Raw genomic sequence first — 17,508 nt, 5'->3', positions numbered from 1 at the left:
TTCCAGGTGGAGAGAGGACTGGACTCTTCTCCCTTTCTGATCTTACGAGAAACGTTCACGAGTGACACCTGGCCTCACGAGCAGCCAAGTGAGCTGCTGCTCTGCCCATGGGTTTGTCGTCCTCCTCCTCAATGTGGATGCTGGATGAGGGCATGGGGCCTCATCAACCGGTACCCCTCTGTGTTGTGCCACGCTGTGCAGGATACGTATAACGCGATCCACTCTCGCTGATGCGTATTGAAGCGTCCCCCAGAACGATCGAGGCACCTAAATCGCATCTTCAGCGGTCCTATCACATGTTCAATTATAGATGTGGTTGTCGTTATATCGACGCTGTTGCTCAGTGATGGGGTTCCTCAGCGGTGTCATGAGCCACGTGTGCAGGGGGTATCTCTTGTCCCCGAGGAGCCAGCCCTTAAGGGTATTCGGTGCGTGGAAGAGGCCCGGGATGTTGGATTCCCTCGGAATGAATGAATCGTGGCAACTGCCAGGGAACCTGGCACATACGTGAAGAAATCTTTTGTGGTGGTCACAAACGAGCTGAGTGTTGATGGAGTGATACCCCTTTCTGTTGATGAACAATCCTGGCTCATGTGGAGGTGCTCGGATTGCTATACACGTGCAATCGATTGCACCCTGTACACATGGGAAACCAGCCACAGAGTGGAATCCCACTGCCCTCTCAGTCTGGCTGAGGTAGTCCACGGAGAAGTTGATGTATTGCGAGGCTCTGCGAAACAAGCCGTCGGTGAGCTGTCTTATGCACTTGTGTGCAGACGACGAAGAGACCCCGATGTCACCGGTAGCACCCTGTAATGATCCAGAGGCGAAGAAGTTGAGGGCAGTGGTCACTTTAATTGCGACGGGTAATGAGATGGCGCCAGGCCCAGCCAAGAACAGCTCAGCATGAAGGAGGCTGCAATCACCTAATGACTCATTCTCAGCCTCCGAATGCACTGCTCCTCAGAGAGGTCCAGGAAGCTGAGCCTCAGTCTGTAGACCCTCTGACGAGGGTAGTGCTTCCTGCGACGTCGCTCCCTCTGGTATTCCCCTCTGTGCACGAGCAGGTGCCTGTGACGCAGCACTGTGTTGGGAGCTACAAGTGGCAGAAGTGCACGCCGTGCCTGGCGAGGATGGTGATGTTCCTCGTCCTTGGATGTACTGGTGAATGCAGCCATCGCACCCCCCATCCTGATGGTGCCAGTTTAAGGGGGTCCAAAAAGTTGGTAAATGTGTAAACAGAACAATTCTGAGTGGAAACCAAGAATTTTCAGTCTAAACACAAAGAACTCCCAGCCAAAAGTTTGTCGGAGAGAACTGAGTGCCCTGCTGCAATAACTCATCTTTTATCCTCATCTGTCAAACAGGGATTCAAATATCCAAATGGCTGCCGGCTGAAATATGACTCGTTCCCCATAGTATATTTCATACAGCACGGGAAACACGGAGGCAGCGTTGAAATCGCTTGCCTTCACTCTTAATTAGATTTACGTACATTTCAAGTATTTTAAGTACTTGAATTGCTTGTTTAAATATCGTCCTGCTGGCTTTAATTGCCAGCGGGACTTCCAGGTTCGGGAACGGCGCGCGGACCCAGATGACTCTGGGTCGTGCGCGTTCTTAGGCATGTTGGAGCCAGGATTTCTGCCACTTCTGGAAATCGCGATTTTCTTCACCGCCCCAAACGCACCCGCAGTTCTGTTTTAAAATTGAGCCCCATATGTTTCAAATCATTCACATGTAATTGTAATCCTTTGTTTATAAATCAAGCTATTATTAAATCAAATCTTAAAAGCAGTCATTCCGTTGCCCTAGCCTATGGAATTTAGAGTTATTCCTCAGGAGGATTATTGTTGCATGTTAAACAAATATCAGGTCAAGAATGCTTCATAGACATTTGACTGAGCTTGTACATTGTGTATTTATCAGTCTCATGTTCCTTAAATCCCATGGAACAATTGCTTTATTATTCTATGGATCTTGAGCAGTTTTTTGATCAGCAGCTTGAGAATCCCTTCATCAGGGAATACACAGTGGACTAGTGTCGAACATAACCTTCATCCCAAAGGGAAGACCATAAAACTCAAATAAACTAGTCATTCTCTGAGTAAAGTACAATAAAACATGATACTTCCTGGAAAGAATGTTGGGTTGGAGGGGATATTACACTGAGTTTATGGTTGCCTATTCAGGTGTACGTTAAAGATCCTAGGGCACTATTTGAAGCTCTCTTGGGTCCTGACCAACATTCGTCCCTCAAGTATTATCAGTAATAGCAGATTAACCGGTCATTATTCTTTGCTGTTGATGGAATCTTGCTATGCACATATGCTGCATTCCTCTATATAACAATGACACTTCACTCACCACAGAAATACATAGCAGTTACAACATGGAAACAGGCCATTTGGCCCAACCAGTCCGTGTTAGTGTTTACTCTCCACATGAGCAAATAGTCCTAATCACATTTATCTTCCCTATTCCCATCACCCACCTATCCAATCTAATCTTGAATGTTAACAGTTTCTGCCTCAACCACTGACCCTCGAAGTGAATTGCACAGCCTCACAACTCTATAAAAAAGTTTCTCTTGCTCGCTGTTCTAAATCTCGTCTATAGGCCCTCATTCTATACCATTAACTGCTGGAAATAGTCTGCTTCTATTCACCTTGTCCCATCCTTTAATCATTTTAAACACTTTTAACATAATGTTCTAATGAAAAAAAGACACAATTTTTAAATCTTTCTTCATATTTGTATTTTTTCATACCAGGCAGCATCCAAGTGAATGTGTTCCTCCTAGTTTTTATTTGTTTGTTTGTGCCCCTCACTCTCCCTCCCAATTGCTGGTGTGAGTTAGATGCTGCTCATGTCAGGTTCCCAGAGAAGGCCCAAATGCCCTGCTTAACTATAACACATAATGGCAATAAAATATCCTGATCCTGAAGCATGCAATGCTACTTTTTAAAAACACAAATTGTACCAACAGACTTATTAGCCTAGATTTTCCTGTTGATTTCACCCAATAAATGGACATAAATTGGCCAAAACTGACTGGAAATCCATGATGCCAGATCTCTATTTAAATGTCACATCCAGACTTGCTGGGGAATGCTGTTTGCAGAAAAAAAAAGTAAGATTTGGGTAGCTGCAAATGGAGTCTATTTCTGCACTTTGTTTTTTTTTCTGTTGCCAGTAAGGTTGTCAATAGCCTTTTGGGCAATTGTTGAGGCATTACCATAACAGTAGCAGAATGGGTTTCCCCATGGGAATTCCCTATTTGCATGTTTTTGGAAGATAAGGGGGCCAATGAAGGGATGCCAGGCAGTTATGGCTCTGCACCCACCCTTCCCGTACTCCCCAAACTGAATCTGTAGCTACAGGCACAAATGGCTCCAATAGTCAAACACTGTGGCTGCAGAGGATTTGATTTACAAAAAGGAGGGTATGACAGTTGTGCCACATGCTTCAAACTAACTTGAAACCCAATTTCCACACAGGCATGGCATGCCAGTGGTTGTCAAGATCATAATTGCCCTTAACTTTTATGCTTAGTGTTCATTCTGATCACTAGGGCTATCAACAATAACTTGCATTTATATAGCTCCTTTAACACTCCTAACAGCACTGTGGAAGAACCGTCACCACACGGACTGCAGCGGTTCAAGGCGGCGGCTCACCACCACCTTCTCAAGGGCAATTAGGGATGGGCAATAAATGCCGGCCTCGCCAGCGACGCCCACATCCCATGAACGAATAAAAAAAATGTCCCAAGACACTTAGCAGTTATACACAGGTGTATAAAGCAAGTGACTGATTCCTTGTTTGCGAAACTGAGCACTTTCATCTCTTTCCTGATTGACCAATAGATAGCAGCAGGAGGGCTGTGCAACTTCGGGAGTAGCAGGATTCCTGAAGGTCCAAGGAGTTACAGATTCCATCCACGTGGCCCTACGTGCTTCCTTGCATAGTGCCACTATCTGTATGAATGGATAAGGATTCCACTCTCTGATGTTCAACTTGTGTACAACCATCAGCAGCAGACGATCAAGTCAATACTTGCTTTCCAGGCAGCTGTCACTATGACCATTTTAAAAAAGGAGCTCACCATCTCATCAATATTTTACACAGAGTCCTTAGGGAGCCTACTAGTCTCAAGGCTATTTTCTGCAGACATGGCTCATGACACCGCCGTGGTAGCCAAGGCCACCAGCTGAACACAGGTATAATAAGGTACATGCATCTACAACTGTAATCATCAACCATGTCATCGGCATGTTTAAGCAGTGTTTCAGGTGTCCTGCAATACAAGTTTCAAGGTTTGTGGTCTGCTGCATACTACATAGCTTCACTCTGCACGGACACATCATCATAGAGGGGGAAGGCCTCTAAGGACAGTAAAGGAACCAGTGAGAGAAATAGGAGCAACCTAAAGAGGCCACGAAAGAGAAGCGGATGTCAGCTGTGCTAGCCAATCAGCAAATTCTCATACATGGGACCTTCTTGGAAACTTGCCCATTGCATGATCAGTCCAGTCTTCCTCAAGCCATCCTTAAATCCTTAAATCTTCCACACAACTCACAAACCTCTTATTCCTGCTGTCTTGATGAAACATGCTCCCAAACCTTTCAAAGGATATATACTGTACAAACAAAGTTTGTCTGTTGCAAAAGTCTGCAATCAAACTTTTAATAACTAAACTAGTCATGTGCGAACGCCTTCCGTTTGCTTTCATGGTGCCTTCTCTCGGTGACAGTGTATGACCATTATGCTCTTAAATCTGGTGACAAATTGGATTTTTGCCTGGCTTGCATGTACAGAAATATTTAAAAATCCAACACAAGCATTGAAGGGGTTAACTCCACATAGTTTTTTTTAAATAATAACAGCCTAAAGCCAGCTTGGTTGCCCATCAGACTTTCCTCAAGATGTAAGGCCGTTTTTAACACAATGATTATTTGATGTGGTAATTAGTTGGAAATACCAGCAGCAATATGGCTCATTTATACAAGTTACTGAAGCTGCGGACACTGGGAAGCCCCTTGGAGACAGTTAGCTAGAAAGACGGCATTTATTGACAAACATCTTAATCCATCAATAAAGATTGTATTCGTTCAATATTGATGAATGACCATTCTGAGTTTTAAATAAATCACGAGGTATATAGTGTGCCCATAGCTCGAAGGGCAGACCCGGGTCTGGAGCCCTCCAGCAGAGCATCCATATTACATACTTGGGGGTGGGGGGGGGGGGAAGAAATAGTTCACAGATTTAGGCGGTCTCTCTCCAGTTACAGATTTGTCTGTGATTTTTCAGGCAGCAGAAAAAGCATTCACACTTGCCACCAATTTCTCCCATTCTCATTGGGCAGCTCTTGTTGAGGTTCTGCAATGCTCACTTGTTCAGTGTCAAGAACTTGTCAAGAACCTCATGTACCCGTTTCCTCTGCCTCACGTCCTCTGGGAGAATTTCAATGGCCCCATGTAAGAAACAGGCCACTCTAGTTTCCTGTGCTTCTCCTGTGCTCCTTGTTTATTTAAAGAAGCTTGCTGCCTTCCAAAGCACCATATCTGCCACTTTAAGCTGTTGCAAGCCATTGGATCCTGCTGCAGCATCTAATTCCGCCCCCCCCCCCCCCAACCGGCAAGCTCCTAATCACAGGCATTTTCCACCCAGGAGCTCGCCCGCACAGTGGTAATAAGGCTGTGCTGGACATTCACGCAGGGTTAGAGCACTAAAGGTCTGGTGGGTACTCATCCCGCACCAGCTGACTTTCAGTTAAGTGTATGCCTGACCAGAAAATCTACATTAAGTATCAATGCTGTTCTGAATCATGCTTTAACTTTTTTTTTGCTGTAACAAATTCCAGTTACTTTCGCTGTTCCTAAATATGGTTTGCCTGCAGCTTTAGTGCTCATTAATTTTCCATGCACAGAAGGGGGTGGAAGTTATAAACAGCAAGTCCTGGCATCGTCTGCAAATGTCAGAAAAAAAATCTGGAAGTTACAGCACACGATACATGCGGGGAGCTGTAGCCTCCTCGCTAAATCTTCTCAGTGGACAATGATGGGCCTAGGATGCCGCATGAGATAAAGACTCAGTGTTCTCACATAGGCACATCCCTGTGACGGAAAACATTGCCGTAGGTATTCCCAACACTGAAAATACTACAGTATGGGTAGGTTTTATAATTTCTTTGTAAATTTTGTAATTATTTGTAACTTTACTAGGCTATTCCCAGTAGCGAGGCCTCAAGTTAGTAGAGAAAGCAAAAAATGGCAGATGAAAGAACTTTCTAAAAATATTGCAGTGATTTCATTACTTCATTGTTTTTTTTATTGCTACATTTTGATGGCCACTAATTGTCAATTGTTTTTTTTACAGCCATAGTAGTTTTCATTGAACCAGTTTTGTCTGCTTCTAAATGGTAAATACCAGATAGGTGCTGTTACTGTATTGAACCAATCAAATGCAAGTGTAATACAGTCAGTCAGTCATTCACATTTAGATGCCCAAACTATGCCAGACAAAATGCACAGACACTAAGTCATACATACATAAATTATATCTAGTAACAGCTGTTTTTGATCAAGATGTTCAAAGCCTTAACCCACAAGAGCACAACATACCACATTCCAAGCCAACTGCTGTTCTGAAATACAAGCACTTTATTTTTTTTTAAAAAAGAAATATATTAGCCAGTTTATTAACATTGGAACACTTTTAGTGTTATTCGCAGTTCAGACTTTACTTTGAAAAGCTAATGCACGCTTCTGGTACAACTCAACTTAATTATTGAAATGAGAATTGTAATCTACTGGACTGTCCTAAATATTAAAAGGAAACTATCTCTATTGTCATTGATGTCTCTCAATTGTCTCTCTCAAGTTTTAAAAAAGAGTTCACAGCTGCCAGTTATAGGTAGACTGGGAGCAAACATTTTGTACAAAATTTCCATTTCCTCACTCCCTAACAACATTGTAAAATTCCACTTCAGTGACATCACAAATGGGACAGTGAGCCGAGTGCGACATTCCCCACTCATGGGGTTACGTTGCCCCATCAAAATCAGTACACAGCATCGGGTTGTCTCCCTCACCTGAGCTGCTTTATCTTGGATCAGTTTATGCTGATGATGTTCTTCTTGAAGTTTCTGTTCTAGTTCATGAATTTTACACTAAAATTGAAAAGACATTTACACCAATCAAAAAGCAATAGCATTTTAAACCAAGCACATCACTTCAGGAATTTATTTTGGGGGGAAAAAAAAAAAGTCCTTTTAAATGTGGTTATCTTCAGAGTTACTTAAGTAACTCATTAGTAAAATATCAATATCACTTGTGTATTGTGTTTTTTTTGGCAGTGAACAGAATCAAATGAACAAAAACTATACAATCTAGTCTATGTTTTGGCAGCCTGTTGGTTTACATAGTTCAGTACTCAAATCTCAACTACGAGTTCACATCCTACAGCTTGTCATTGCTTAAGTTATTTCTATGTTGGTAGTTGGGACGCTAGGAGAGCAGTGCTCAAGTGGAGCCTGGCAATCTATAAACATAACTCCCTCAAGTTTGCCGCCAATCCATACTGGCCTGTTGGAAAACCAAAGATGGAGATCCACATTTTGCACTACCTTTGATGGCAGCTCTCAGCACCTGAAAAACTTCAGCTCAACATTATTGGTAAAAGGGGGCTCACCTCCTTTATACTAGCAGTAGCTGGCAAGGCAAAAGTATCACTTGGATGCTCCCGACAGCGCATTAGGTGAACACTGGTAGCATATCAGAAAATGCCGACTAGCTTACCCACTCAACATTATAACTCTTCTATTACTCCCCAGTGAGTGCTTTTTAAAATATTGACCAAATATTCCAATTTTCAGGCACAATTCTTGCACTTATAGATCTTTTGAAAATACAAACCAGATCCTCACTCAATTTCTTGAGGATTCAAGTGTATCCCATCTGGTCCCTGTGTACCAATGGGCTCTAATTTCAAATCACAATGATAGCATAAGTGATGTCATTGCAGCAGTTGTGAAATCCTACCCAAATGTTACAGCATCGGCTGGACAAAAAGTATAGGGGTGGAATCTATTTGTTATTAAATATGCATCAATATTAGGTGGCATTACAGATTCAAAAGCAACTGTAAAAAGGATAGTCATAAATTTTCAACTTGCGAGACTGCGGCAAGCACAGAACCAACTGGAAAATTGTATTAAAGTACCATGAGGCAAATCAATTTGCTGCAACTCTTCATGACCCTGGAATAAATTTTGTAGTGTGAAACTGGGCTACCAAAAAAATGACCAATTAAAAATGGTCATATATTTAATGTAATCAGCAAACCAAATGTTCTCTTTACCACTTCTAAACTGGCTGAGTGTACAGCTAAAAAATTTAAAGCAATTCACACACAAATATAATGGCAAATTTTTGATGTATAAATTGTAAACTGTGCCAATAATAGCGCAAGGGATGAAAGAGGAAGAAATAAAATAGCTTAGAGCAAGTTTACCAGTTTAGTTCCTTTATGTCATTCTTGGACTTTAAACAAAAAGGCTTTAACTTACTTCAGCTCTGGTCTGTGTTGCATTAACTTTTAGACACTCTTGTTCTAGGATTTCCAGTTTTTCAAACTTTGATTGCAGCTCTAAATGGTCCCAGTGTCTATCCATCTGCAGTGTGGTCTAAAGATCAAAATATACCATTTAATACAAGATAAATATTATTGAAAACTGGGTAACAAAAAGATTATGATCAAATATTGTTTTTTCACCCCATACTGATGGAGTGATAGTCTCCTCTCACAGGTGTCTGTTAAAAGTCTCCACTCACAGGTGTCTGTTAAAAGTTAAGTAGAACCAGCTTGAGTTGCAGCAATCCAGTTTGCAGCACAATGCAACTTAATTTATGCCAAATCTGAGAACAATCTCAGTCAAAGATTGTCCAGATGAAAGGTAAATGTAAATCGCGCCAAACAAGTGCCAGGCAATGACCATCTCCCCTGGACATTCAACGGCATTACCATCGCCGAATCCCCCACCATCAACAGCCTGGGGGTCACCATTGACAAGAAACTTAACTGGACCAGCCACATAAATACTGTGGCTACAAGAGCACGTCAGAGGCTGGGTATTCTGTGGCGAGTGACTCACCTCCTGACTCCCCAAAGCCTTTCCACCATCTACAAGGCACAAGTCAGGGGTGATGGAATACTCTCCACTTGCCTGGATGCGTGCAGCTCTAACACCACTCAAGAAGCTCGACACCATCCAGGACAAAGCAGCCCGCTTGATTGGCACCCCATCCACCACCCTAAACATTCACTCCCTTCACCACCGGTGCACAGTGGCTGCAGTGTGTACCATCTACAGGATACACTGCAGCAACTCGCCAAGGCTTCTTCGACAGCACCTCCCAAACCTGCGACCACTACCACCTAGAAGGACAAGGGCAGCAGGCAGGTGGGAATACCACCACCTAAATGTTCCCCTCCAAGTCACACACCATCCCGACTTGGAAATATATTGCCGTTCCTTCATCGTCACTGGGTCAAAATCCTGGAACTCCCTACCTAACAGCACTATGCATTGCATTGCATGAGGTGTGGGAAGTTGCGGGAGTGAAGCCATATGTTATTGGTGCAGGCAGAGAGGCAGTGGAGTTTCTCACTAGCCATTCTTCGTTTTTATCAACTGTGCACGGAGGCAGAACCACAAACACTTATAGCATAATCTAAATAGAGGGGAGGATAGTAATTTGACATTTGAGAAGGGGTTAATTAATAATCTTATTGTGCAATGAGAAGGGGTTAATTAATAATCATGTTATGCGGGGTCCTTTAGGAAAGAGTGACCATAACATGATAGAATTCTTCATTAAGATGGAAAGTGAAGTAGTCCAATCCGAAACTAGGGTCCTAAATCTAAACAAAGGAAACTATGAAGGTATGATGAGTGAGTTGGCTATGATAGATTGGGAAGCTTCATTAAAAGGCATGACGGTGGATAGGCAATGGCCAACATTAAGGAAAGAATGCATGAATTGCAACAATTATACATTCCTTTCTGGAACAAAAACACAAAAGGAAAAGCCGCCCAACCATGGCTAACAAAAGAAATTAAGGATAGTATTCGATCCAAAGAGGAATTATATAAAGTTGCCAGAAAAAGTAGCAAGCCTGAGGATTGGGAGCAGTTTAGAATTCAGCAAAAAAGGACCAAGAGATTGATTAAGAGGGGAAAAATAGAGTATGAGAGTAAACTTGCAAGGAACATAAAAGTGGACTGTAAAAGCTCCTACAAGTATGTAGAAAGAAAAAGATTAGTGAAGACAAATGTAGGTCTCTTGCAGTCAGAAACGGGAGAATTTATAATGGGGAACAAGGAAATGGCAGAGCAATTAAACAAATACTATGGTTTTGTCTTCACGGAAGAGGATACAAATAACTTCCCAGAAATGCTAGGGAACCAAGGGACTAGTGAGAAGGAGGAATTAAAGGAAATTAGTATTAGTAAAAAAAAGTGGATGCATTAGTTGTCATCTTCCAAAATCCTATAGATTACGGAACTGTTCCTGCAGATTGGAGGGTGGCAAATGTAACCCCACTATTTAAAAAAGGAGGGAGAGAAAACAGGGAATTACATCAGTAGTAGGGAAAATGCTACAGTCTATTATAGAGGATGCGATAACAGGACACTTAGAAAATATCAACAGGATTAAACAAAGTCAACATGGATTTATGAAAGGGAAATCATGTCTGACAAACCTACTGCAGTTTTTTGAGGATGTAACTGGTAGAATGGATAAGGGAGATCCAGTGGCTATAGTTTATTTAGATTTTCAGAAGGCCTTTGATAATGTCCCACATAAGAGGTTAGTGTGCAAAATTAAAGCACATGGGATTGGGGGTAATATACTGGCATAGATTGAAAATTGGTTAACAGACAGAAAACAGAGAGTAGGAATAAATGGGTCTTTTTCGGGGTGGCAGGCAGTGACTAGTGGGGTACCGCGGGGATCAGTGCTTGGGCCCCAGCTATTCACAATATATATCAATGATTTGGATGAGGGAACCGAATGTAATATTTCCAAGTTTGCTGACAACACAAAACTGGGTGGGGGGTTGAGAGTTGTGAGGGGGATGCAAAGAGGCCTCAAGGCGATTTAGACAAGTTGAGTGAGTGGGTAAATACATGGCAGATGCAGTATAATGTGGATAAATGTGAAGTTATCCACTTCGGAAGGAAAAACAGAAAGGCAGAGTATTATTTAAATGGTGATAGATTGGGAAATGTTGATGTACAAAGGGACCTGGGTGTTCTTGTGCACCAGTCACTGAAAGCAAACATGCAGGTGCAGCAAGCAGTTAGGATGGCAAATGGTATGTTGGCCTTCATTGCAAGAGGATTTGAGTACAGGTGCAAGGATGTCTTACTGCAGTTATACAGGGCCTTGGTGAGACCACACCTGGAGTATTGTGTGCAGTTTTAGTCTCCTTACCTAAGAAAGGATATACTTGCCATAGAGGGAGTGCAGCGGAGGTTCACCAGACTTATTCCTAGGATGGCAGGACTGTCGTATGAGGAGAGATTGGGTTGGCTTGGCCTGTATTCACTCGAGTTTAGAAGAATGAGAGGGTATCTCATTGAAACATATAAAATTCTGACAGGGCTAGACAGACTGGATGCAGGGAGGATATTTCCCCTGGCTGGTAGGTCCAGAATGAGGGGTCACAGTCTCAGGATACAGGGTAGGACATTTAGGACTGAGATGAGGAGAAATTTCTTCACTCAGAGGGTGGTGAACCTGTGGAATTCTCTACCACAGAAGGCTGTGGAGGCCATGTCACTGAATATATTTAAGAAGCAGCTAGATAGATTTCTAGACACAAAAGGCATCAAGGGGTATGGGGAGAGAGCGGAAATACGGTATTGAGAGAGAGGATCAGCCATGATCATATTGAATGGCGGAGCAGGCTCGAAGTGCTGAATGGCCTACTCCTGCTCCTATTTTCTATGTTTGACATAATTACCTGTTTCTCCAATAAAACATTCTTCTCTGTTTCTGCATGCTCCACCATCGTCCTCATATATTCTAACTGTTTCTCCAGTAGTGAACAGCGGCCTTCAACAGTTGCCAGCTGAACAGCAAGTTCTAAATAAAGAACGACAATCAGGGCTAGTTCAGAACTAGTTCAATAAACCATACTGGCTATCACGTATCACAGCTCGATAACCGGGTCTTGCTTCATTCCCCCTTTCTCTTTAATATAACAAGCAATTTCCCACCTTCTTCCTTTTAAGTCCTCAATACTTCCACCCTTCCCTGTGCCTGGAGGGCAGCTGAGTCTCAGCAAAATCTTGACACCACAGTTATCAGCAGGAGCTGTGCTTTTGTGGAACAAAAAATGACGACAGATTCAGGCCATTCAGCCCAAATGGTTGGTGTTGGGGTTTATCCTCCATATAAGCAGTAGTCCTGATCCCATGTGCCGGCCCTGTTCCCATATCTCTTTATTCCCCCCTATCATTCAACATATATCTCTTCTTAAGAGTTGACATGGTCTCTATTTCAATGACCAATGCCAGTAATGCAATGCACAGCCTCACAACCCTCTGTGAAAATTTGTCTCCTGCTCCCTGTCCTAAATCTCTTGTATTTAATTTTGTAACCATGTTTGAACGTTCTAGACCCGTCAACCACTGGAAATAGTCTGTTTCTATTAACTCTGTTTGATCCCTCCATAATTTTAAACATCTCTATATAAATTCACTATTACATTTTGACTTTTATATTCCATACCCCTGTGCAAGAAAGCCCAGTATAACATTAGCTTTTGTTACAGTCTTATCCACTTGAGGTGCTGGTTTTAAGGTCTTGTGAACCTGAACCCCCAAATCCCTCTGCTCTTCCACATCACCAACCCTTCCAATTCAAAATGTAATTATACTTTTAAAAAAAAAATCTAATGTGCTACCACACAACTACTAACATCTGACATTTCTTCCCCACCCCCACCATTCTACCATCTTATCAATATCTTCTTGCAGCTTCCTCTAGTCCTCAATTATTTACTATGCCTTCCATTTTAGTATCATATGCAAATTTAGACACCATTCCCTCTAGCCTTATATCCAAATCATTGATGCACACAGTGAGTAGAAGCAGTCATAGAACACTGCCACCCACTTCTAACCACTCTGAGAAACTGCCCTTAACTCCTGCTCTGTGTTCCCTCCCTTCTAACCTCAACAAAGCTGGCCTTACTAGTCTTTGTATCCTCATGCAAGATGGTGCACTTGTAGTGGTCTATCTGGTACAAATATTTCCTAATCAGTTGCAATATCAGTTTTAGGACAAAGATTTTGATTCTTAATTTCCTCAATGAGTGTTCCCAATCTCAGTATGGTCAAGTAAAAATAATTGAGTGGATTTCAAGTTCTCCCCTGTGAGATACACCATCTAAAATATTACCATGGCTGCTCTCAAGAATCTGCTCGTAGCTGGTTACAAATTGGCAACGACCGAGAACTAGCAGCAGGTCACCTGCCTGCTCTTAGCCAGGAAATGGTGGAAATAGAAATATCCAAAATAAATAAAAAAGGAGCTAGCTCAAAAGTACTACATCATTCAAAAAAATGTAACAGTGTACCTGGAATAATACTTCTGTTCTCAGATAATTCTCTCCTCCAATGACCGTGGCAATCGGTTACCATTTAAACTCAAAATGCAAACCCTACATGACAAGTGCAATCACAGAAACTGACAAATCACACAAGTGGAGAAAAGGAATGCAATTAAAACTCTCACAGCACCTGGCACCTCATCTGAAGGGTAGAATTGAAAGAGGCATAGGAGATGTCACCTGTCTGCCTTCTCAATAAGGACAAGAGATTGGAGATTCAGAGCTGTTCCTTCTCCTGTCCCTGCTCAGTGAGAAAAACAAAGTGAATGCTAAGGAGGGGGACTATCCCAGCATCCATAGAGCATGAAAGGAATCTATTAAAACCATAGTTCCAGTAGTCTATAAAATCTGTCACAGTTCCTCTTCCCACCCTTCCTTCCTGACCCTTCACTCAGCAACTGTCTATAGTGGTAAAGCTGAAATCAGGAGCACATTACATGGGGAACTACGGGCACCGACCCACCTCCACATTCTGTAGTGCAGCCTTTTGGGCGCATTCCTGAGAATGGTCCTTGAGCATGGCATTGCTTGGGTTTGTGACCAAAGCTAGTGAATAGCAACATCTTCAAGTCCAAAACAAGCGCATAAGGCAAACCCAAACCAAATCACATTCACCATTAGATACTCCATTCGTGATGTTAGTGCTCTTTTTCTTTTCTTGCTCCAAGGTATTTTTACACCGAACAGCTTCACAGCCCAGATTTCTCATTTTTTGTTCAGCTTCTGCCCGCTCCATCTCTAAACACCGAATCTTTTCTTGAAGATTTTTCAAAGCGGAAACTATAGCTGGACATAGAATTAAAAAGTTACATAATGGTGAGAAAAACAGAGGGACTGAATCATGCCAGTGTGTTGAAATTGGCCTTTCACCTTTGGCATTTGGATTTCAATCTAAGCTAAACTTAATGGGAAGAAATGAGTTTCAGAACTAGCTCTAATTTAGAACAAATTTTACTTATCAGTCATCCTGTGACTTCGCTACGTTGGGGCCAAATAGAGGGATCTAATGTCCTACATTAACCTGAGATCGTGGAGAGACCAGAGTAGCTGGGATAGTTGTTCTTAGAGCAGAGAAGGTTATTTAAAAGAAGTGTTCAAAATTATGAGGGGCTTTGATAGAGTAAATAAGGAGAAACTGTTTACACTGGGAACAGGATTGGTAACCAGAGGAGACAGATTTAAGACAATTGGCAAAAGAACCAGAGGAAGATGAGGAGAATTTTTTTTAATGTAGCAAGTTGTTATGATCTGGAATGCAATGCCTGAAAGGGTGGTGGAAACAGATTCAACAGTAACTTTCAAAAGGGAATTGGATATATACTTGAAAAGGGAAAGGAAACATTTGCAGGGCTATGGGGAAAGAACAAGGGCGTGGGACTAATTGGATAGCTCTTTCTGAAGAACTTACACAGGCACGATGGGCCAATTAGCCTCCTTCTGTATGATTCTATGATTGATGCTGGGATGCATTGCCCAAAAGAGGAAAATATTCCATTCCCTACCATGAGAATTCCTCCATTTCATGGCTGCAAAATTGAAAACCGAGAACGGGGAAGAATCTCTTGACATTCCTAGGAACAAAATAAAATTCCTCTTTTTGGTGTCTTACACTTCCAGAAACCTAGCACCATGCTGAAGTGTATCTAAATCAAACTATTAAGAAATTCACATGTATATTTATTGATTTGCCTGATTATGGAGTGCATATTCTTTGCCTGTAGGGATTCATTCCACTTGCTGAAAAACTAATGTAAAGACTCAAGGTCAATCAATTTAACATTATATTGTACATCAAATCAACCCTGACTTGTATCCACAAAAAATAACATAGGCCCAAAAAACTGGAACCACAGAGCATTGCCCCATTTTTGTCTACACTTGACCCTATTGAGACAATGTAACAAACAAGTAGTAGTCTTCTATATGTTGTATTTTGAAAAAACATTGATCAAAAAAGTCAAAAATCCTTGTCCCTAAATATAAAATATACCTTTGCTATTGGCAGCCGGGCTCATCGCATCAGCCTCATCAAGGTTTCTTGACCCGGTGATATTCACATAAGAGGCTGGCCTTTGTTGAACATCAACAGTAGTTAGTGAAACTTTCTCCAAGCTTGGAAGCGGACAGAAACTTCCTACATAGCTACGTTTGGATGGAGATTCCATACTCTAAAGACATGAAAAAATCCATTTAGAATCAGGTCGTAAACAAAACATTACAAACAATTTTAATCGATAAATATTGATAGAAATTGCAAGTTTTCCATCATTTTTAAAATAAATATTTAGTAGTAGGTGGGCAGGTGCAAAAGAGAGTTTCTTTTCTCTCTTCCTCCTGAAGTCCTTCACCTCATCCCACAGGGCAATGTGTTAAGAATGAGACTTAATGACACCTATTTCAACCCAATCAAAATCTGCATAGCTGTATTTATTTTTCTGTGAATGATAAAAATAGGTCCAATGTGGATTAACTCCTCAGAACAGAAGGCAGTCAAGCAACCTTAAAGATCTCCGAGTGCAGATCTGATCTTCTATTGCAGTGGCTATTAAAACATGAGCAATGACAAATTGCATTTCATAGCACCTGAAATGTAGAAAAAAATCCCAAGGCACTTCACGGAGAATTGGGCAACACACTTTGGGGGAGGGTTGGGTAAAGTGACCAAAAGTTTGGTCGAAAAGTTGTCTTTTAAGGCAGCTTTAAAAATGTGGAAAGAGAAGTGGAGAAGTTTGAGAAAGAAGTTCCAAAGGGTAGATCTGAGGCAGCTGAAGTTTCTGCCACCAAACTTGGGAGAGGAAGGAGGGGATACACAAGAGGCCAGTGTCAGAGGACTGGAGGACATTAATGTGCAGAAGTTGCAGAGGAGAGGTGGACAAGGCCACGGAGGGATTTGTAGATGGGGGCAAGGATTCTAAATTCAATCCACTGGGCTTGGGGGTGGGGGTGGGGGGGGGGGGGGGGGTAGGAAAGAGAGGGGGAAAAGTCAGTGTAGATCAGCAAGGATGAGGGTAATTGGTGAGCAGGGCTTAGTTCAGGATAGGATGTGAGCAGCGGGGTTTGGGGATTTGGAGCACATGAAGGTTGGGAGGCCAGCAAGCAGGACATTGGAGAAGTTGAGCGTACAGATGATAAAGGAGTGAGATTGGGTTTTGGCAGTAGAGGAGGTAGGGTAGGGATAGAGGCAAGAGATGTTGCAGAGGTGGAAGTCAGTAGACTATGGGGTTTAAAGTTCTGTTGTAAGTTGAACAGAATGCAGAGGTTGTGCGAAGCCTTGTTCAGCCTGAGCAAGCAGTCAGGGAAAGGGGCAGAATCAATGACAAAGATGCGACATTTTTGGGAGAGGCCCAAAAGCTATGGTTTTGGTCTTCAGCGTTCAATTGTAGGAAATTCTGGTTCATCCACAAGGCATCCGACAGCATGGAGATGATCAAGGAAAGTGTTGAAAAGGTAGATCTTGATCTCATCATCTACTTGCAGCATCTGAGGATGATGTCACCGAGATGCTGCAAGTAGATGAGGAAGAGAATGGAGCCAAGGACGGATCCTCTGTCATCTCTCGTAGGAAAATCCATTATTGGAGGTGCACTACGACAGATAGGAGTGGAATGAGACAGGGGCAGTCCAACTGATGTGGACCACAAGGAAAGAGCTGGAGGAAAACGGCATCATCGATCATGTCGAACTCTGTAGAGAAGTCATTGAGAATAATGAGGAATAAAGTGTCACGGTCATGGTCAGAGAAAATCTCAGTGGTGATTAACAGTCTTGTGCTTTGGACAGTGTGGATACAGAACTATTCACTGAATTGGGGAAGAG

The 17,508-nt window shown here is 42.3% G+C and overlaps 1 protein-coding gene across 7 annotated transcripts in view; it reads right to left on the bottom strand.

Annotated features, from left to right (window-relative positions):
* The window catches only part of cep57l1 (centrosomal protein 57, like 1), a 47,989-nt gene that overhangs the window by 26,062 nt on the left and 4,419 nt on the right, over window positions 1–17,508 (bottom strand). For 6 of the 7 annotated variants that reach the window (XM_067985016.1, XM_067985014.1, XM_067985009.1 and 3 more), the window contains 5 exons: window positions 15,683–15,860; window positions 14,308–14,478; window positions 12,040–12,161; window positions 8,576–8,692; window positions 7,100–7,177 (listed from right to left, as the gene is read on the bottom strand). In XM_067985016.1, the coding sequence (XP_067841117.1) occupies window positions 7,100–7,177; window positions 8,576–8,692; window positions 12,040–12,161; window positions 14,308–14,478; window positions 15,683–15,860 (666 nt within the window). The remainder of the gene's footprint in view (window positions 1–7,099; window positions 7,178–8,575; window positions 8,693–12,039; window positions 12,162–14,307; window positions 14,479–15,682; window positions 15,861–17,508) is intronic. The other variant, XM_067985015.1, reaches the window with a different exon arrangement.

This window comes from Heptranchias perlo, chromosome 5 (assembly GCF_035084215.1).
Source record: "Heptranchias perlo isolate sHepPer1 chromosome 5, sHepPer1.hap1, whole genome shotgun sequence".
NCBI lineage: Eukaryota > Metazoa > Chordata > Chondrichthyes > Hexanchiformes > Hexanchidae > Heptranchias > Heptranchias perlo.
The sequence above is the reverse complement of the archived record's forward strand: the minus strand, read 5'-3'. Positions and strand labels throughout refer to the sequence as shown.